At 37.9% G+C, this 22,986-nt stretch overlaps 1 protein-coding gene and 1 pseudogene across 1 annotated transcript in view; both read right to left on the bottom strand.

The window, feature by feature from the left end:
* Nucleotides 1-12,188, bottom strand: part of golim4a (golgi integral membrane protein 4a) — a 28,431-nt gene extending 16,243 nt beyond the window's left edge. Inside the window, exons 1-4 of the mRNA XM_042487239.1 lie at nucleotides 11,557-12,188; nucleotides 1,625-1,699; nucleotides 377-426; nucleotides 20-73 (exon numbers count right to left, since the gene is read on the bottom strand). Of these exons, the coding sequence (XP_042343173.1) occupies nucleotides 20-73; nucleotides 377-426; nucleotides 1,625-1,699; nucleotides 11,557-11,743 (366 nt within the window). The 5' untranslated portion in view covers nucleotides 11,744-12,188. The remainder of the gene's footprint in view (nucleotides 1-19; nucleotides 74-376; nucleotides 427-1,624; nucleotides 1,700-11,556) is intronic.
* A 2,898-nt stretch (nucleotides 12,189-15,086) lies between these two features.
* LOC121943611 lies at nucleotides 15,087-22,576 on the bottom strand (annotated as a pseudogene).
* Between the last annotated feature and the right edge of the window lie 410 nt (nucleotides 22,577-22,986).

Here is a 22,986-nt window from a genome sequence, read left to right as displayed (position 1 = left end):
GGATTATAATGATTTATACCTTCAGCATCTGATGTTGCACTTGTAGAGAATTGAGTCTGCTGTTGGCTTCTTGCTGTTTGAGCATAAAAATAAAAGGCATGAAAACTGTTCATACTTCAGCAGGTACTGAGCAAATCGAGACTAGTGACGTTGTAGCTCGGCCTCAGGCTGTCAAAACATAATGGTGAAGAGATGAATCATAGCCAAAAGTGGCAATTGTAGCAGCAGTATTAAACAAAGCAATGCATGCTGTCTGAAAACAATGGTCAAGTAATGAGAGACAGATTGAACTATATAAAAGTCCACAGAAGTACGTTCAAAGACAATTTTAAATGATGACATTCATAGCAGAGGTGGTTTAAGTGTGGAAACATACCTTCTCCTTGTTGAGTGACTGTTGTGCATCAAGCTTATAAACCAAATAATCTAAAAAAAAAACAAAAAAAAAAGCCCAGAAACAACACAGTTCAAGCTTACTTGTTTTACAAGACAAACTTAATTTTAACCAATGTAAAGGAAACTGTGTGCTAACTTCAGAAATAACTTGCTTTTGTGGAAGAAAAACTACAACATTTATGCTGACGTATGTGGGCACAAGCTTCATTCTGATGCCTTACAAACTGCATAAAAACTCCAACCCACATATTCATTATATATCAGTCTATTCACAAAAATGACACACCGCCCCTGAATCATAAATCCTCTTACACATCACCTTGCTGCAAAATAAAAAACCCATACCATAATACATTTACACAGCTCAGCTGCTGCAGATGGCGTTGTGAAAATGTTAAAAGGAATTCCTCACCCACACAATGATTATTTTTATATCAATTACTCACCACATGTTGCATTGAATTTTAAAGAAAACCTTTTTCTTGCTTATCTCCAAGTTGAACGAGGAGTCAAAAAACAGAGAAAATTATTTTTGAATTGGATTAAAAGGGGCTGTGTTGAAAATTCAAAGCATCTATTTACAACTTTCACATAACTTGTGCAATATAATACAAGTTTCATGTATTCACTTGCATGCTCTGTACCTTCCAAACAGTGGCAATTTAAAACTATGTCACATATGAGTAGCACACAAACGCTGTTGTGTGCTAGCACACAAACGCTGCTCTTGTGAAATACTGTTTCTGCCGAAGTGTTTTTATTTAATAGGTACGTGTAGAAAACGCATGTTTTTGGGAAATACTGAGCATTGAAATGGATAAATGAGACTTGGATTATACTGCATGAGTCGTGTGAGAGTTTGTAATGCTTTGATATGGTTCTGCTGTTGTTAAACATGACCCATTTTTACACCCATTTATCAACTGTCTGTTTTTAGATTTTTCTTCATTGTGGAGGCATGTGAGAATAACAGGTTTTCTTCATTAACTAAGTGTAGCATTGAGTAAGTGATATACAAGTGATGATTTTGTTGGTGAGCTATTCCTTTAAGATTAGTAAAAAATTGTTAAATAATGGTATTACATTAAATCACATTACAATTTATCTGCATGTTACATTCATTAGGCAGATGCTATGGTCATAGGTGATTTACAATAAACATCAAAGATAATACAGTTTATTGCAGTCTACTTTAGTCAGAATTGAGCATAGATGTTATTTTTCTCACCTTCTTTGGCCTTTTTGTGCTCTAATCTCTCCTTCTGAAGAGATTTCTCTAACCTGGAGCGATGCTCGTACACCACTGCACATATAAAGCAGAGAGGGAGGAAAAGAGAGGAGATACATGAAGAGAAGGAGATGGAGAGAGAACAGAAAGTGGTTTAGTAAATGGTTTGAGCTCTGTTTGGGCCAGGTGGAAGGTAAACTAAACAAAAACAAAGCTGTAATACAAATAATTATACTGCAGAAAACATATACACTCACAAATGTTTAAACATTCATTTTAGAGAGGAACAGGATGTGAATATTTTGGTTAATATGAGAGCCAGGCGTGATATTTATTCAACCATTCTGTGATCTCAGTACATGACAGCTCCTCCATCGGCAGAAAGCTGTGGTATTCCTCACCAGACTGGTGGTCCACAAGTATTTACAAATACCAGAAGTTTGGTTTTAGGCTTCTTCTGTGCCTTGTGGGTGGCGTCTACCACAAGCACTCATACAATCACAAGGAAGTATATGAGATTAAAGGAGAATTTTGGAGAATTGATGCTTATTTGCACTGAGATCCCGCTTTAGCTCTTACACTCACTCCTAATCTCTCCAGCTGTCCTCATACACTCCACAAACTGTCAACAGATCTTTTATTCTATCCATTTTTCCATCTTCTTTTCCATCAAGATTAAATCAAATGAAATGGAAATAATCCCTGTGGGGAATTAGGGCCATTGTATCAGCAGACCACAGAATGGAGATAACACAGCATAATACAGTGGTCTGAAAAGGATACAACAGATAGTTACACACACAAACAATGCAACAAATTAATAGCTATTGGCAGGTTTGCATGCTGCAAGAGAGTTTTGTCCTCTTGTTGACTTGCTCCATTTACCTGATCTATTCATTCTTACATATGTCCTTTCAAAATGAAGACTTGATGATGGCCAATCTATTGAACAGAGTTTCTAGAAAACTCCTGTAAGTCTAAAACAGACTATCGAGGCTCAGTGTGTACCCGTGTTTGTGTGACTGTACATATTCTGGCAGAAGGGAGGATGGAGCAAGTAACCACCAAAAGAAACAGAAGAGGAAGGAAGATTAGCAGAGATGGATTAAGAGATACAGGAAGAAAAGAAAAACATTTTATAGTGATAGCATTTTAACAGCAAACATCGAAACATGTCCTAGTTATACTCAGAATGGAATGCAATGTCTTTAAAAAATCAATATGCAAGTTACTTAATTAAAATATGAACTTTCATTCAAATTTTTTGTCACATTGAGCTTTTCTCCCCCAGATTTTCTTTGGTGGTCCGTCGTGTTTCCAAGCACACATCCACTCTCATCCTTATCTATGCTGTTGACTATATCTGATCTGTGAAGGCTTATGACACAGCTCTTTCTTACACAAAAACCTATAACCATCTCTGTTGCTGTAAACTCACTTTTGTTGCACTTATGCATGTATTGTAAGTGCAAAGTTGTTGCAGAGAACAAAAAACTTTCAGTTCATTGGTATGTCTACACTTTGATCACTGGCTGGATTTCAACAACACTTGAAGTATTTTACTACTTTTGTTTTTGTAAAACTGTGAAACTACTAGAATGCACTGTGCCACACTTAACAAATATACGCTCCTGCTTGTGAGTGATGTAACAGGAACATCAATCTCATGCAACAGTTAAGCAATTAGCTAAAATTTGTTTATGGATGAAATTTCAGACAAGAAATAGGCAATGCATGCAAAAAATTTTGGTTCGTATTTGATCAGCACTTCTTAGTTTTACAGTTTGATCTGAGTTTGAGAGAGGGATAAGAGGGACAGGTCTCTCTCTCGATCCATGTCTACACTCTTTGTGTCCATGCTAGCAGGCATATGAAAATGCAGTACAATCTGTGGTTCCAGTAACAGCCCATGAGCCAGCTAAAATCAATTGCTAAAATCCGCTAATTGATCAGGGAGATGAGCAGGGGGGTGTGGGTGCTGGTAAAATGGAGATAAATTTACCTCAGTTCAACTACACATGCTACCCACAATGTTTTGATACAATCCTGGATGAAAATAATGGCAAAGTACCCCTTTAGGAATACATAGTTATTATAGATGAGAGTGTCACACCTTAATGGCTTACTACACTTGATTAGCAAGTTGACAAGTGCAGTATTATTGTTTTGAATCTACAAATGCTTTATGGTGATAGCTACTACTTAAAAATAAAAATACAGTCTATTTCAGTTATTCTGGCCTACTTCCTTGTTGTGGTTGCGGGCCAGCCTCTGACTCAACCCCCCCCCCCCCAAAAAACAAACAAACCCAAATCGCTTTTTTTTCAGTTTCTCACATGTTCTCTGACTCTCTTGCCTTGGGTTGGGGGGCTGGGCAGTCTAACTAATGACGTGGCTGCTCTTCCTTCTGAGTGCCAACTCAGCAGATTTCAAGATAAACTGTTCAACACACAATCTCATAATAATTTCATTGGGATGACAAAACTTACAAGGAGAACGGTAAAGGAGCTTTGGAGAAAGTAGCAAATGTGAGCACAGAGAATTAGCACAAAAAAAGGGAGATTGAAAATGAACCAGAGGAAAACTGATGAGACAGACAAAAACAGGGTGAAGATAAATAGAACTAAAAGGGACAGAAGGAAAACACACACACACACACACAGTAAGAGAAAGAATGACACTCAGACTTAGTATTACGGGTGTATTGCGGTAACGGTCACCAAAACAAGTAAAGGATAAACCTTAAATTCAGACAACCCAAAATAGCTGAACTCACCTGGTGATAAGTGCTCTTGGTTTTTAGCATTTTTTCATTGTATGAACTGAAGGTATTAGGTCCAACATTTCCCCTCGTGTTTCCTTTATAGACATGTCTCACCCCAATCATCCTATTTCCAGCCATTTCACCCCAGTTTCCTATGACAGACTAGTGAACAATGTGCTGCATTTGAAACCCTCATTCAGTCTAGCTGATGTAATGCCCGCAAAATTTTTATTAGAAGTTTGGAATGTAGTTGTCTTCTGTTGGCTTCATAAAGTAAATACTCTCTACCTTTCTAACAGCTGTGTCCCTGGCTGTTTCAAGACTGTCAGCCTCTTCTCAAAAAACCTGCCTTTGATTCCTCCGTCTACAATGCCTACAGGCCAGTTTCCAAAAATCCGTTTACAGAATTTATCTTAGAAGATACAATTTCATTACAGCTTCTGAAAGCCGTCAAACAGAAAGATTTTTAGAAAAAGCACAGACACCACCTTTCTCAGAATCACAAATGACTTTTTAATGACTTTAAATGTCAGAGATTCCTCCATTCTCATTTTGCTAAGTGTAGCCTTGAGACTTGAAACAGTGGACGTCATACATGCCCCAGGGTGCAATTCTAAGACTAATCTTGTATTCCTTGTTTGTGCTTCCCCTCAAGCCAAATCATACCCAGACATAGTGCTGCATGTCGTTGTTATGCAGATGACACCCAGATGTCCCAATAAAGCCCAGTAACCCTTCTGATATGTCCTGTTGGGTTAAAAAAACAGTCATACTACAGTATCTTGTCTAACTGCAAAACATCATTCACATCCATGCTCTCATTAGGCTGTGTAAAACTGTGGCTTTTTTTAAAATCAGCTATCTGCTGCACATAATGTTTTCACTTTTTATCAAACTCACTGCTCAGGTGTCATTGGTTAAGCCAGTGATGGCACTAGTGCCCAAGGTTGATGACCCCTGGTCTAGAAGATGTGAAAGATTGGACGTCCGTAAATTTTCTTTAAACAGTTTCAGAGAACTATGAGAGTCGTGTACTGGCCTTGAAAAGTTGTACTAACAGATCAAGAAATATCTTGGTGCCATTGCCAACATCATCAAGCCTATGGCAAAACTGTAAATGTATATTTTGATTCAAATCTCAATTCTGAATATCATATCTGAGCTCATATCATATAAATACATGTATTTTGTGCACTTTGAATTTATTCCTGTATCTTTCTTTTTATTGTTTGTTTAGTTTTGAGACTGTAATTAGAAAGCCATCATTGGACGCTGTCATGACCAGTTTGAGTGTTTCCAGTATTGACAATACGTTTTATACAACCGTTTCAGAGGTAGCATGTGACCTTCAGGATTAATACCTATAAAAATGGATGTAATCCAACAAACTTCCAATAAGCCTCTTTCTGAACTGACTGCATGAGTTTCTACAAACCTCTTTGAGCTTGATCAGATGGAGGTCCAGACACATGAGATTAGGGAGGTTTTATTTTACTTGTTGGAGGCTTTGTACCCTTTCAGCAGTGAGAAGTGCCAAAGATGAGGCAATGTTGCTCTTAGCTCAGCTCCGTTCAGGCCACACCACACACACACACACCCACACACACCCTCTCTCTGGGGGACAACATGGACAAGCAGGGCAATAGCTACAAAGAGGCTACAGTCTAAAAACGGATGCAATTTGAACGTGTTTGAATTATTAAAATCCACTAAGTCAGAGTCATAATTTACAAAGTGCATTTTATACAGAAACTTAATGTGCCTCTCATAAACGAGTATTTACAAAACATGACAGGAGAAGGTATGATATATTTCTTCGTCAAATCATTGTCACACCATAGCCAGTGGGCTCCAAGACTACATTTCAGCCAATAATTTCTGCCTCTCCACATGGACTTTTTACCTTTTGTTTACTGTGATTGGCCAATACTACTCAGACTACAAAGGGACTACAAAAAAAAAAAACAGAACACTTCCCATACCAAAATCTTGTCCCATCTCCTACAGATTATGCATAAACTACTACATTATGACAGCATCACACACTGCAGCCTAAAAATGACCTAAAAAAAGGCTCCATCAGGAAAAAATTCAGAGTGTAGTACAGACTATTCCTAAAAACAAACAACATTTCCCAGAGCTTCTTCACCAACCCTTATCTTGTTCAAAACATGAGAATGAACATTTATTGTTTGAGGCTTTCCCCTTAGACCAATGGAGCGTTTCCCTTGAGGTGTGGTTAAAGTGCATCGACAGAGCAACAACAAGGGAGCTCTTTATCGTGGTAACCTTAACTGGCCAACTGGTCTAGATGTGGACTAGATTGGTTAGATTTGGCTGAGTTGGTTTGCGCTGTGAATGCTATCAATCAAATAAGGAAATGAACTCAAAGATGTCCTGAGGAGTGTTTGTGTGTATTCACACTCCCACCTTTGTGTATACACAAAAAGATACCAACACAGGACACCAATTCAAATAAGGACAGAGAGAGATTGAATACAGATCTTAACTTACTCTAATAATGCACACCCTGTTTTAGGAATGCTCTACGTGTGCTGTATCTATTTTACCTGGGTGATCATCAAAGAGCTTACTGAACACCTTAAAGAATGAATACTGTATTCAATGGGTAATCTGACTCGCTGAAGTCAATCCTGAGAGTGAAACATACACAGTACATGGGCTGATCCAGGATCACATATCAGGTCACAGAAACGAAATATGTATAAACAATAGCAGATATTTTTGCTTTCTCTTATAGGAGCAGGCAGGGAATACTTGTGCAAAGCTCCCACAAAACACATTGTGGCTTTCAACTTCTTCTTTTGATGGAAATTCCTGCAGCCTAATTTCTAACTCCTACTCGAAAAAATAACCCCAACAGGTATCTAAGGTAGAAGATTATGGCCACAACTGTTTAAAGTCTGCCTTTATTCTCAGAATTCTGACTTTAAGCTATAACTCAAAAATACTTTTTTCTCATGTGGCCCTAATCCTCTTCCGTAGATCTCTTTCTACCCAGTAAACTCATAAAACTACACAGAAATTGGTGGTTTTTGAACACAAAAGTTACTCAGATGACAAAAGCTTGGTGGTTTGAGTTTCCACAGCTCAAGCAGGTGGGAACCTGATGAGAAACTCACTTATTCATCAAGTAAATAATGGACTTGGACTGTTGAAGGGCAGAGAAATTTGGACATTTGAGACCCCTGATCCAACAGTCTTACAAAAATCCCAGTAACAAATGATAAAATCAAAGATGTGATTTGATTTTAATATTATTTAATATAATAATATTTATTTTATCCTATGGACAAAAACAAACCTTTTCAGCTGTTGAGATGAGAGTCCTCATTTCAATAAACAGCAGGCAACAACAGAGCTGGTGATGTAAAAATATTACAACACTCATTTAGAGATAGCTACAATTATCCCATTTGATTGAGCAAATTATAAACAATGGTAACCCAGGAACGTATGCGTTGGTAACACGTTCCTGGGTTGCCAGATCGGAAGGGGGGCGGGGGGGACGACACACACATTTGTCAGAGTGCACGCAAAACCACGAAGTGCCAGTTGATCCTATTAAATGATTGACAACTGCCAGCCTGTGGTTATAATGGGTGACAGTGAATCAATATGGCCGGCTGACAGGCCCCAAGCTATGGCCCACCTCTAAATATAGGACACAAAAAAAACAGCAATCAACAGTCAGCCATGGATATCAAGTGGCCTGGGCCTTGTGATCACTGAATGACCCATTGCTTCACAATGAGAATAAGGGTGTGGTGCACAAATTGAGAGGAATGGAGTTAAGCAATATCCACTTCATTTAAAGTGACACATTATACTGTTATGCTCTGTGTTTCTCAATACATCAGATTTACTGCAGCTGTTTGAAACAAGAAACAGGATCCATTTGTATAGCGTCGACCTAAAACTGACAAAAAGAAGTCGCTTACCTCAAAGGAAGGGATATTCAGTGGGATTCTTGTCCTCCTTTATGTTGTTAAATGTGGGACATCCGTCCGCCCCCACCCAACTATCTTTGTCTTAGACATGAACACCATAAAAAGTATGATATGCAAAAAAAAGTATATATTTCATACAAGGCTCCACACTTGGAAGCCTCAACAACTACAACCAAAAGTTCTTAAATCAGATTTAAAGTTAAACAGTTTAATACTATTGACAGAATGCCCTTTATTTATTGTCCGGTTGCCTTTTATTTCATTAGTTTGAGTCTTTGTGTACATGTTTAATACTTGCACTGTTTCAGAAGCTGCACTTTCAAATGTTGTTGTAGCCTACTTGTACAATGAAAATAAAAGCTTTCTTTGTGACATCAAAACAGAGGCTTATGTGCAACATGCAAACCTGATAGGTAAGAGCTTCAGAGCAACTTCATAGTAGGTCTGCTGGACCAAGCTGTGGACAGCGATTGAGTGTTATAACTGCTGGGTAGGTGGATCAAAGGCTGCATTAAATTAACAGGTCCACAGTCTGGGCTTAAACCCTGACGCGCTGTTTGACTTCCTGATGTGGGCACAAATCTTGTCCTAAAAACATGAAGCCATATAGGAGTGGGCTCTCCGCCCAGCTGTTAAATTTAAACTCATGGCATAATGGCATGACACGAAACCTCACATCCTGTCAGCACAGCAGAGTGTGTTTATATGGAGGGAGTACATTTTGGAGGTTACTCTAGGGCAAGACTGTTCATTTTTTTGCAGAGGGGGACACGCAAGAAGCTCTTGAGGTTTGAATGTTGTAGTTTTAGTAGCGTTTTATGACTGTAACCGAACAACTGGTGACTCTGTGTTGAGATCTTTACAATGCAGGAATCTTCTCACATTTTGAGATGTAGCCAAAGATACTGTAAAAGAAAAAATAACTAATCCAAACAAACAAATGAACCAAAATTTGAAACACTGGACTGTAATTTAGGATGAAACAATTATTTGAATCATTGATAAATAGGTCGACAGATAATTGTTCCTTACTTAGTTTAATTATCAATTATATTCAATCATTTTTCAAGAAAAAACACTAAACATTCAAAAGTTGTAGCCTCAAAGCTGTGAGGATTTAGTGTTTTTTCACAGTCTTATGCTAAATTAAATTGATCATTTTGGGGTTTTACATTATTAGACAAAACAAACTTCTTGAAGACATAAACTTGGGTTTGAGGAAATTGTAGCAGGACATTCTTAGCAATTTACATGATTCTATATATATTTTTAATTAAAATAATCTTCAGTTGTAACCTCAACTGGGACCTGCTATCACTCCTCATGTTCAACATGTTTTTACACAACTACATATAAGTTATCAATGTTTTGTGCTGCAATAAGAGGTTTGTTTACACTAGTTAAGTATGTAAACATGGAACTAAAACATTTGCAAACCACACAAAATGATTTTACTTCAAGCTGTAACCATTCAATATATAACCAGCTTTTATATGGCATGACCTACGCTATTGATAGGGAGACTATAAAATGCTAGACTAGACAACATTACAATATGGCCACAAAATTAAGAGTGCTGCAAAACATTCTGTCGTTAGTACGTGAACAACACACAATATCAGGATGATGCAGCTGCAGTACCCAGCTGGCTTATACCAAAAATGGTTAAAAAACAAAAACACGCACAACAAAAAACAATACCTAGTGTTTACAATGTAACACTAACTCTGACTCTAACCTATATTTCTCCTCTGCTCCTCCAGCTGTGGCTGACAGAAGCAGCTGTTTTTACTGACCTTGTGACTTTAAAGTATCTGTAAACTGTTGAGGTGAGCCTGAGGACACATTGACTGAAACCAAATGTATGTTTATGTGCGTGTACTGTGCATGTGTGTCTTTTTAACCTCCAGTCAGCAGAAAACCTCACTTCAGGGTAGTGTGTAGAGTCTAATGTCAGTCTTACAGTAGGCCTATGCAAAGGGCAGGCCTGTCCAGCCGAATGAACTCTCTGTTGAACTTTACAGCCCAATCTGCTCAGACCTTAACCCGGTTTACCACTGGATTAGGCCACCTGAGGTCAAAGGTCAAAGACAGGCTCTTTGTAAATCACTGCTTTGCTCTAGTTAAGTTACAATCCAGTAGGTCAGATGGTAGACAGACTCTTTAAGTGGAGTCATTCTTACCTTTGGATCACTTAATGTTACGTTTAGGGTTGCAATGGTATGAGATTCTCGCAGTGAAAATGTTGTGTCATGGTGTCACAGTAATACAGAATGATTATTATCAGTTACAAGGACTGTTCAGGAATGAAATTAATGGAAAACAGATTTTTTTAGTTGAACAAATGTTTTGTTACTGTAACTAAAACTTGAAACATTTTTCTAAAAATTGAAGTCAGTGTTAAAAGTCTCCCGTATCAAATTAATTACAATAGATTCTTTAGCCAGTTGTATTTTTCCCCAATACTGTGGATAAGCAAATATACACGGTAATAAAAAACTGTATACCTTCAAAAAGGGATGCTCGATAATATCTTCATCCCATCGGTTTTGACAGATATTGCCCCCCCCCCCCTCCCTTTTTTTTCAATTAACAAAGTAGACATGTACCAAACATCAACCTTAAGTTGAATTAGGCCTGTGTTTCTTATTTTGCACAATGAATGAGTATTACATACACTTGAAAGTATTGTATATTATGTCTCCATCTGCTGGTGGGCCTTCACTATAAGAGTATGCATAATATGATGGTTATTCCATTACAAAAAGAGACTTGATGATTACTAAAATTAGGTGGGTGGGGGGTAGGGAGGTGGGATATATCAATATTGACTATCGGCCAAATAAGTTATATATCGGCATATCTGACATCTGCAAAAAATCCGATATCGTACATCCCCACCTTCAAATAGGTACTTCTGCAATCCTAAACGCTTGGCACTGCATGCTACAACCACTGTTTATTTTATTATGACACAAGAAAAATGAAATGAAATGAAAACGTTTTTTAGGCGATAACTGTATGCCAAACTGAACTATGTTTCGCAATGAATCGTTTTAAAAGTTTGTTTTTAGATGTGTAACCATTTGGCAACAAGCACGTTTACGGAGTTTAGCCACACTAAAAAGAGAACGAGTTATCACGCTCACCTCTGTCACCTGCACAGCCTTAAATCACGCCACGGTCACTGTGTTTACCTTGGAGCTGCGCCGACAGAGACTCTTGATGTTGTTGGTACTTCAGTGCCATCGCCTCCGTCCTCTTGAGCTGTTTGTGCATCTCATACGATATCATGCCCCCGTACATCATCCCGCAGACCACGGTGACCAGCAGGAGACACTGGAAGATCCTCCGCTGCCTCCGGGAGCACACCCCGCTTCCCATGTTGGACCCGCACCCCTCCCCGCCGTCTGCGCGAGAAAACCCCGTCTCTGCTGCTGGAAACTTCCGACCCAACTTTTTACCTCCTGATTCTGACCGATGCAGATCCCGTCCCCTCACTCCCCGAGCATTTCCAAGCACAAATACGAGTTAAGTGCAAATACTTCCCAGTGTTTACAACATTTTAGCATAGCCACATCCAGTCGTAACTCTCCCCTCTGACTTCAAAGTAGCCGCTCAGATTTTCGCTTGCCTTCCCGTCAAACTCCTGCTCTGCAGCTCAAATGCAGCACAAACCGACTCCTGCGTCCGTCTCCGTGTCTCTTTGCAGGCGTTTGCTTTTCCGACACAGTTCAGAGAAGCTTATTATGAAGAAAGTCAAACCTCAAGTCCCCGACGAGGCCTCCATAGCACCTTTAACTTTAGTTACGTGTCAGCCCAGCAGCTGCCTGCCATCCGAGTACAACTCTGAAGGAAGTCCCTCCTCCGAAAAATCATAAATTTCCCTATTCCCGCCCTCAGAGGGAAACATTTTATCAATTGGTTGCCAGAGAGTTCTGTCAAAAAGGAGCTGGTTATTTGAGGGTGGAGGGCTGTTTACCCTACTACAGAGACCTGTTGTAATCCCGTTGTAACATTTTAGGATACTATGCAAATAATGAGCAATCAAAGCAATACCTTCAGGAATAAAAGAGACATGAGCAGGTTTATTATAATACAGTATGCCACCCTGAACACAGCTTTGAGTAATGCTGCAGTGATTTCAAGCACCAGGAACGACCATAAAAAATTTAAACAAATTAAGAAAAAATAATAATTGTAAAGTAGCAATGATTATTGCTAAATTATACTGATATCTGCTACATATGGAATAAGGACTGTATCAAAATGACTATCTCATTCTGAAATTTAATCACCACTAAATTTATTGCATTGAAATGTTTTTCTTTACAAACCATGTACCTTATTTTTTATTATTAAATCTATTGATTTGCAATTCAAAAGCTAAATTTGAACACTTTGTCTTCCTATGAAATCAAATTCAGATTTAAAAAATAATATATAGATTCAGGTTGCTCAAGTTTGATTTGTCTGTGTCAGAACCTAAAATTAAAGTATTTTTAAAGTAAAAATATTTTAATAGGATGAATTCAATGTTTAAATTTAAATATTAAGTATTCAGTGGCTGTTAAAATTAAAATATGTTTTTCTGTTATTTTCCTTCATGTAGTAATTACCAGTGTTGGGAGGGTTACTTTTGAAATGTAATAGGTAGGTTATTAGTTACGCTGTTAAAAATGTAATAAATTATGTAACTTTTTGGTTACTACATCAAACTCATGTAACTTATTACTTATATATTACTTTACCAACAAAAGTTTTAAACAGGGCAATAAAGTTGAAAAGACCTAAAAACATAAGTGCATGAATGTTGGGCCCAAATTTGTTTCAACTTGCATTGTCCAAAATACGCCAAATGAATTCCTGCACGGCAAAAAGATGTAAAGCAGCAGTATTAATGTTTTATTCTGCACATAAACTTTTTTACTGAAAATATTTCCATCATGTGTAACCACTTTCGTAATCATCATTATGATTGATTAGTAACTGTAATTTAATTACTTATTTTTTTCTCAGTAACTGTATCTGATTTCATTTACATTCATCTTGTGATATAATTACAGTAACCAGTTACATGTAAGTACTATCTCCTCAACAATGGTAATGATTTTAGCAGTGTAAAAGTTGTGTCTCATGCCTTCAAAAGAACAGAGCGTGCATTCTTAATGCGACACATGATTAACATTCATAGAAAATGATGTATTTTGCTCCTAAATGTCTGATTTATTAAATAATTGTGTAGCCCTAGTTTCTTTTCCCTCTAATCACAACAAATACCTAATGATATACAGTATATTGCAGTTTATTCAAGTTGTACATTACAGTGGTTTTATATACAGTTAATTTCAGAAGACACTGTCAGTAGACATACCCGGGCACAGAGCTTAAAATGACAATATAATGGGCCGTGTAAATTATACTTAGAGAAAATGAATATGTCATAGCTATAGTGTTAAAGTAAAAACAAGTCTTGTAAATACTACACATTCTACATTATACAGTAATAATATATACAATAATGTACTTTTTGTGCTAGATTGAAAAGTATATCAGACTCATTTAGAAGAAATTTAAAAGGGATCAATTGGACAATACAAAAATAATTTGGAAAAACTGAATTTATTTGTGAAATTGTTTTTACTCTAATCACATATATTGCAAATAAATTTCCCTCTCAGTAAACTAAGTCAGAAGAAATCCCCCAAAATACACACAATTCCATGTTATTGCGTCAGATGACTGATTTAGCATTGAAAAACAGAACCAGCTGGCTATACAACGGCCAACATATACTTAACAACTATGATTTTCTATGAACGTGTTTAAATGCTAACAAATAAACTGTTAGAATTCACAGTTTTAGATGCAATGTGTGCTCGATTAATTTTCCCTTCAAGCAGAGACAAACTGGATCCACACATTTATGCTTCAATTATGAGCCAGCTCCTCAAGCACACTGGGAGAAATAAATCATGTCCACACTACGAGGTAGAAAAATCTGCAAACCTATGCAAGTACAGTACTTTAGTTATGCAATGACCAGATGACAACACCACACACATATTCTGTAACAACATTTGGCACAACACTGATTAACTGATAGTTTTTCTAATGATCTAAATTAATATCCAATAACTTGAAATGCTCGTCATCAATGACTATTTGTTCCATTTTATTTTTGCTCCGCTTTGTCATCTGGTTTGTTTTGTGTTACTCTTTGAACAACGACAATAAGAAAAAGGCGTTTTAAAAATAAATGTGACTTGACAACAGCATCTCTGCTTTAAGCAGACATGACAGAACAAAAACACATCTTAAATGTGCAAACTAATTTTAAGCCTCATTACTTTAACACGTCTTCAATAACATCTCATTAATCTTCCTATTCTTAGATGCATCTGAAAATAAATTATCAAACAGTCATGTTTTTTAAAATGGATATTTTGAATGTCATGAAGATGCTACAAAAGAGGAGGCTGTTACAAGAAAACAATTAACAGTGCTCAAAACACTGAGAGGCAGATCATATTTAAGAACATGAAGAGGTAATGAGAAAAAAAAGTTTCACTGCATTGACTGCAAAAAGTGGCTTAAATAAATCGCTGTAAATAGTTAATTAATCTAGCTTAATTAAAAAATAACTTAGTTAATAAATGTATTTACAGTGCATTTATATTAAGACTACTACATATTTAAAAAAGGCACAAACAATGTGATTCTTCAGTACAGCAGAGAGCTTGGCCCATACAGCAGAGAAATGCAACAATACTTTGAAATACAAATTAGGTCATACAGTAGTAATGGCCACCTGCAGACCTTCACATCCCAGCTATTTAATGTCTTACAAACTTTGAACTCTAATGTGTTGCTCACTACAATTTCCTGTTAGCCACAGTTAACCATCTGGAAAATAACCCTGATAATCGCCAAATCTGTCACCCACACATAGAAACTGTTAGCTCTAAGCATGACCGTAAAGCTTTGAAGCCTCAATGTTACAGTGGTATTTGCTGTCAAAATCGGTTTTCAAATGTTTTTTTTTTTCACCTTTAAACTGGTGAAGGATAAAGAAAGGAAGTTGCTGCTGTCAGACACAAATAAAACCAGTGTTCTCAGCACAGCCACTGATCCCCACTTCAAGCAATTAAAATGGATGTCCGATGAGGGGAAGGAACATTTGAGACAAATTGTAAATGGTTATTCAGGGCTAGCAACTTTAGTAAAGTACTTGGTTTTCATCTAGTGATGCGGCCCGACCTGTGATGTTTGTGTTATTAATATATTACTGAAACATTGCACCTTCCACCTTCTCTTCCCCCTCTTTATCACACTTCTCTCTCACAGACATGCAAGTCCTACCAAAGTTGGGTTGGGGTGGTTGAATAGCAGGTCCTGTCTCGTCATTCGAATATCTGGTTTTCATTACAGCCCTAGTTAGTTCTTTTGTTACTCTGCACTCGAATACCAAATCAAGTAAGAAAACTTAAATCTCACGCCATTCATCTTAGCATAATATTGCAATTCTCTACTGCAGTATTTACTCTATCAAAACTGTGTAAATATAACAGGCACTTCATTCTTCCATAAAGCTTGCATAAATCAAGAGACGTCTGGCATTAAGCTTCCTCCTCTGGGTGTGTATGGTCCCCTGTGGCCAATAAAAACACAGTTATTCCATCCAAAACAAAATCAAGAAATCCCAGTGGAGACATGTATCATAAATTACAGTACTTATAACCAGAAGAAAAAATTTATTGATGCTAACTTTCCTGCATAGAAAGAACCGGAGAAATGTTTCTTAGGGTTCTTAATTTTACCTGATCCCTGTTGTTCAGGAAAATGTATAGACCAAACACTTTCTGTATCTTTTCCTGTCCTATTACCACAGATAACCATATACGAGTCTGCAATTTTTGTCCTTTTAAAAGCAGAAAAGTACATCCTACAAAGCTTCTGCAGTGTCTGTTCTGTGAAGTTGTTTTGAGTGAGTCAGTGACCACAGACAGAATGATCAAAACCAAACCGTAGACATGGCAGTCCGGTTTTGACTGTGTGGTCCATGCTGGTGTCCATTCTCTGTCTTATAACACGGACAGCTCCATATCGTCACAAAGTAGAGGCTCCACCTCTGGGATGCTGAGTAGTTTGTTGTTTTTGGTGGAGCTGTTCTTCCTGTACATGATGAATTGCGCAGTCACCTTACTAGGTTAAGGCTCAAACGGAAACATGTTCATTTAAACAATATAGTGTTCTCTTAAAGGTCCTGCATGTAGGATTTAGGGGGATATATTGACAGAAATGGAATATAATATAATAAGGATGTTTTCATTGATGTACAGTATAATCACCTGACAAAAAAGGATTGTTGTATTTTTGTTATATTAAAATGAGCTTTGTTTTGGGGAGAAGGAGACCTTCAGGTCAGGTCAGATAATTCAGGTCCTGGTAAAAACCTCCTGCACAATGAACACTGAAGGAAATCTATCAAGGGGGAAGTCTCAGCTGGTGGTAATCTGCAGTCCTCACCACTAGATGCCACTAAATAAACCTAAATCTTACACACTGGACCTTTAAATGAAATTACCATATAACCTAATAAGAGACTCATGTTTTCTCATGGAGGTATTATCAGAGGTTGTAACAGACAATATACTTGTGGCTTAACTTGTGATTTAAAGGATACAAAGAAGTCAAGTATGAGGACTCCCAGGCTGCCGATGAGCCAGGCCAGATGTTTGATGATGAACGTCTGTTTGGTGCCCTTCAGCGCCGGCAGGACCACGATGACACTCAACCCATATGTCCCATTGCCCATCATGGCCAGAGCAAACAACAGGTAAGAGGTGCCCTCTGTAGACTGTCGCTGAAACTAGAATACATAGAGTTTACAGTACTTTGTTAACGGACTATACAGCAAGATCTGCAATGAACTAATGTTCATCTACTCAGTATGTATTTCACTACTTTAATTTAGCTTTGTGATAATACTGGAGCTTCATCTTGTTGTGAAAAACAGGCTTTATTATAAAGATGGAGGGCATGACAACATCCCAAAAGTGAGGCCAAAACATCTTGATTGCTCCCTGGTGGTTGGCTGCAGTATAGGTCATAAACGCCTAAGCTTAATGTTAGCAGATGGGACAAACACAAACAAAGTACATGTCAAATAATTTTTTTCAAAAAACAGTTTCTGTCATTTTAGGTAGTTCTTATTATGTTGATATTTGTTCAAGTGTTCAAATTTCTGATAAGTTTGGCTTCAGTTATTTATTTGAAGGCAAATGGCTTCAAAGCGCTGAGCGCGGCATGTGTATGGGAATGACCTCGATACCTTGGCTCCAGTCCCCAATCACTACTGCGCAGATTTTGTCTCCAAATTATGTCACCAGCGCAAGATGGCATCACATGTATGCCTAAACTTTTATAGTCTACCTTTATATACAGTCAATGGTGAAAACATGCAGTCAGAAAAAAGGGAATAGGTGTGGTACTATATTTTAACCACAAGGTAAGTTTCAGTTTCAATCTTAACAATAAATTTGTCTTCCATGTACTTGGGCTCAAATCAGATATAGACAACCATAACAAGATTAACGGATAAGACTATTGGAATTTTATCTTTTACTGCCATCAGCAAATTCCCTGGAATGATACTAACCATTGCAGACATTGAAAAGAAAATATTACAGAGATTATACTGCTAGTTTATTCTACTGTAGACAACAAGAGTGTCATTCAGCTCAAGCTGCATGAAGGATGCGTAATCCATTGCGTTTAACACATCAGAAAAACAATCATCACTTCTTTGCATCATATGTGACCAGGAATGAGGGCATCCATCCATTATTGTGAAACCAAAGAAACATAACTTTAACTGAATAAAAAAGTTTTATACTGCCTGTTGAGTTCAATCTCTCCCCAAAGGTCTCATAGTAATACTGAAGGTAGTCATAAAAAATAGGATTCATCAAACTAGATGAGCAACTTGCCACTTGGAATGATATAGTGAAATTATTTGGGGCTTTCTGCTGAAAAAACAAGCATGTTTTAACATGTAGGAATTCCCACAGGGCAAATCCTACTTAAATGATTTACAATAGTCTCAGAAAGCGAGTGTGTATGTATGTGCCCAGAAGATTCTCTGGCACTCGCACCATACTGAGAAGATCCCCTCTGGTGATTAATAGCTGCAGTTGAGCCAGGATGTTTCTCCAGCACAACAGCAGCATTGTCTTCAACGTCTGGTTCCTATTTTGACACACATACTGTAAACACAAGCACACAAGTCCCACCTCTCCCTTGAAACACACAGTCCCCGTTTTATGACAAACTAACATATAATAAGTGCAGTTTTCCACGGAGCCCCAGGGACAAGAGCCTGAGAAAGCAGTCCAAGATCTCCTGTCAGGATGCCACTGCTCTCATGCAAACCAAACAAACTGCACATGGCAACTGAAACACACCAACAAATTTCCACTTACATTTTTATAGAGCTGGGGGAAACGGGAGCAGAGGTAGAAAACAGATGCCAGGTATCCACATATATAGCCAGTGATTTCTACTGATTTAGAGGTAGTTGGACTCTGACAAAGATGAGGAGAAAGAGGGAGAAAGAGTCAAAATGTTGCACTACAACAGAAACAGTACAACCGCAATCTCCGGTCAAAAGTGGGAATCAAAAGATTATTTTCACTGGCGATTATCTTACGATTATTTTCTAAATTAATCAATCGGTTGTTTGGTCGATAAAAAATGTGACAATATTGAAAATGTTGATCAGTGTTTCCTAAAGCCCAAGATGACCTCTTAAAAAAAACCCAAACAAAATACTCAAATTGATTAAATGGTTTTCAAATTAGTTGGCAATTAATTAAATCGTTGAAAACTAATTGATTAATCATTGCAGCTCTTGTCAAACATCAATGATTGTGTGTCCAATAAACTGTCAGAGAAAAACAAACCAAATTTTATTTATGAACAACTAAATCTAGCACCTGCACATATACACACATGGATTCAAATATCAACAGTACACTTCGAACAATCTACTTACCTGGGTGTCTAAAGTTGCACTATTGTCTATGATGAGACTGGGTAAAGCCAGGAGGACTAACGTAGCAGCGCCACACCACGTGAGGCACAGCCACTTCAACACAGGGCTTTCTGTAGCACTCACACAAACACAAAACAGAGAACCGACAGTCAAGATAAGCACAGGCAAAAAAAAACCCCAACATAAGCTGAAATTAAGCTGACACTGACATACATAACGTCATTTTCTGTTGTTTTACACTAGACAAGTGCAAGAGACATGATTCAGTTTTTCTGCATCAGTGCCAAGGAGTGAGTACCAAAGGCTGCATAAAAACAAGACTAACATACACACTGTATACATGCAGGGCAGTGTGCAGTCTTGGGTGAGTCTCATTATGAATCATTAGACTGTTATGCTCTTTTGGCTTTGGTGATAACCCCTATTAAGTACATAACAACTGCAACTGTCCCTGTCATCCCTGAAGTCAGCGGGTGGCTGTCATGCACTTCAAATTAAACATCTGTTGAGTCAACAGCAGGGAATATTTCCATCCTCATTGTTGGCCTTACATTAATCCTGAGGGTCGCGATGTGGCTGACTCACAGAGGCATCGCCTGCCAGCTCTGTTTAAACTGACAAGCAGGGAAAATGTTTGGGCTTACTTCTGCTAGAGCTGTTCTTGATCTTATAGTAGAGAAACTGAGAGATGAGGATCAGGTCTGTGAAGATGTAGAACACCACAGTGACAATCTGAAAGAGAGACATGAAAATACAGACTTTCACAATCTGTTTCAAAAATATAATTTGCAACATAACTCATAGACTTATTGGTTATGAGTTCACACTGTTGGGTACAATACGAAAAAGCTTTGATTGATTGTTAGGTAATACTGTTGAGATGAGGGGGTAATTATAAATTCAACCAATTCAGGTCAAGAGTCATCTAAATTGTGGACGCTCATGAATACCTTCAATAACCTGTTGACAGGTGCATAGGAGGAAATGGTCCATACTTGAAGGGAAGAGAATTCCCGCACACTGTCCTTATACTTGCATAAACTTTATATAAATACACAGCATTTCTCTCATTAGTTTAAGCTTTACCTGATAAAAGTCTGAGGAATGATTCATTGTTTATTTAAATAAAGTTGAAAGTAATTAGGTATCTAAACTCATAGTCACCAAAATTCAAAACCATGTGAATTATGCTTTTAATGTTCTTCTACCTAATGGCAACAAAATGGTTAAACATGCAACAATACATAGCATAATTTTCATGTTTGTTTTAGAACAGGTAAGATAACGGTGAATTTGAACACAGTATTTGCAGTACGTAGACCTGAGCACAGGCTGTTTAAAATGTAATAACTCACCAAGGGGGCAAGAAAGGAAATTAAATATGACTACAACTGAGATCTGCCAGGGACAAACAATAGTAGGACAGAGTTTATAGACACGCACACTGAGGATGAGTGCATGTGTGTGTATTCCTACCTGAATAGGCAGCTGGCTGGTGAGATAGCAGCCTGCAAAGCTGGTCAAGTCTCCCACTGAAGAGGAAGAACAGAAAGCCAAAAGACATGGCCTCCTCCACTTTACCGTTCCGATAGGCCTCGCAGACCTGCCTAGATGGGTAGGATGAATTAATTTTTTAATAAAATTAAATATAAAATTCTATCAGTTGTTAATGTGAACATATACCAGACTTGTGTATTCATGTATAAATATGTACACCTAACTTTTGACCTGCCGAGCGCCAAAATTTGCAAGAAAGATTAAAGATTAAATTAAAATTTGGAAAACAAAACAAAAAAAAAAATATACTGAATTCTGTAAAATACTTTTAAACATATAATTATGATAATTAGAAGCATAGTTTCCCCTTAACTTTTTTGTCTCCTACATATTTTCCCCTAGCTTTTTAAAAATAATTTTCTAAATACACTAATTTATTGCAGTTTGTAGAAACATTTCTCATTAAGTACTTATGCCTTCTGTCCTCGTGTATTTGAAAGAAATTAAACCAATTTTTCTCAGGTTTAGATAGATAGACCTTTATTGTCATTGCAGGTTATGCAATGAAATTTCGTTGGAGCTGTCCAGTTTGCAGCATATATAGCATATATATATATATGTGTGTGTGTGTGTGTGTGTTTTCAGCACCATGTTTTATGCTTGTTAAGGCTGTCTGAAAGCAGCACAAGAAAACTTATGTAGCTTCAGTTTTCAAAGGGTTAAGGGGGGAGGTATCTCCATCAGCCAGTTTTGGCTGTCAGCCTCTGCTGCACAGTGTATTTAATGACAAATCACAAACAGTTTTAGTCAGATAACTGGGTTTCACCTCAACATTAAACACTCGATGAAGAATGGTTAACATCACAGGTGTTGTGCTACTTACGGCAGAGTGGACAGCAGGAAACAGAGCATGGATATGAGTCCTATCACCACGCTGCAGTACTCCCACACATTCTCCACACACTCTTCCAGCAGGTAAAGGATCCACGGCGTCCCGTTGACACACACCGGTCGGCCCAGCACCGGAGCTGTCCAGTTGGCGGCAGCCACGTCCGCACTCTTCCCGGGAAAGCGCGCGGTGGCCATGGCGAAATACCGGTTTTGTCCGCCGGCTTCCTGCTCCCCCTCAGCTGCAGGACCTCTCCTCCAGTTGCTTCCGCTGCCTCCACAGAGTGAGTAGATGTGTGTTTACTCTGGCAACAGACCTAACGAAAGCAGGTCTGACACGCCTAGCTACCTCATATAACAGATGTGTGGAGACTCGTGCTGTCATTTAATGAGTCTGCATGAGAAAAAGCAAAACAAACTCCATCAGGTAGCCTACCAAACGAGTGAGAAGTGTTACAACTGCTTTAGTTGATAATAATGACTTCGCGAAATCCTACAACGTGTGTGGTGTTTTCTTAATTATTGCAAATTTAAGATAAATTTGCATTAGCTTCAGACACTGTCATTGTCATTGTTAAGGCTAATTTGCATGGATTTGAGGATTGGATGCTAACACACAAAGGTGGCTAAAACTAGCTTCCGGTAACGTTAATCGCTCACCTGACAAAATGGACTCGGCAAAGATTGCAGTGTGTTTATTGGTGTTCGTAAATTTTTCCCTCATCCTCACACGTTTTATAAAAGCATTATCGATTTGCTCCTAGCTTATCCATTGCTGGTGGTCCCCAAGTGATGAGACATACTGAATGATATTATAACATCCTGTTAGACGTTTCAAAATAATATCCTCACATACTATCGTTTCTATACCACTGCAACCACTGCAACCCAGTGCTTCACTTTCAGAAAGCTGTTATGTCGTCATTCTTTTTATACTGCCTATGTTTTAAAGTCATTTGAGGGTTTTTGGGCCCTGACGTTATTTAATATATATATATGACCATTCAAAGTTGAATTTCACTTCTCCAAGCAAAACAAAAAACAAACAAACAAAAAAAACCTCCCTCCCTAGTGCTTTAAAATAACAAGGTGCCTCTCCCATTTAGCACCACCCCCTCCCTACTCATCAGCAACAAACAGCCCCTAAGGTATTGCAGTGGCTTTTGCGGATGGAAAAGACATTCTC

This window comes from Plectropomus leopardus, chromosome 5, assembly GCF_008729295.1.
Source record: "Plectropomus leopardus isolate mb chromosome 5, YSFRI_Pleo_2.0, whole genome shotgun sequence".
Lineage (NCBI taxonomy): Eukaryota > Metazoa > Chordata > Actinopteri > Perciformes > Serranidae > Plectropomus > Plectropomus leopardus.
This window is presented reverse-complemented; position numbering and strand designations above follow the sequence as displayed.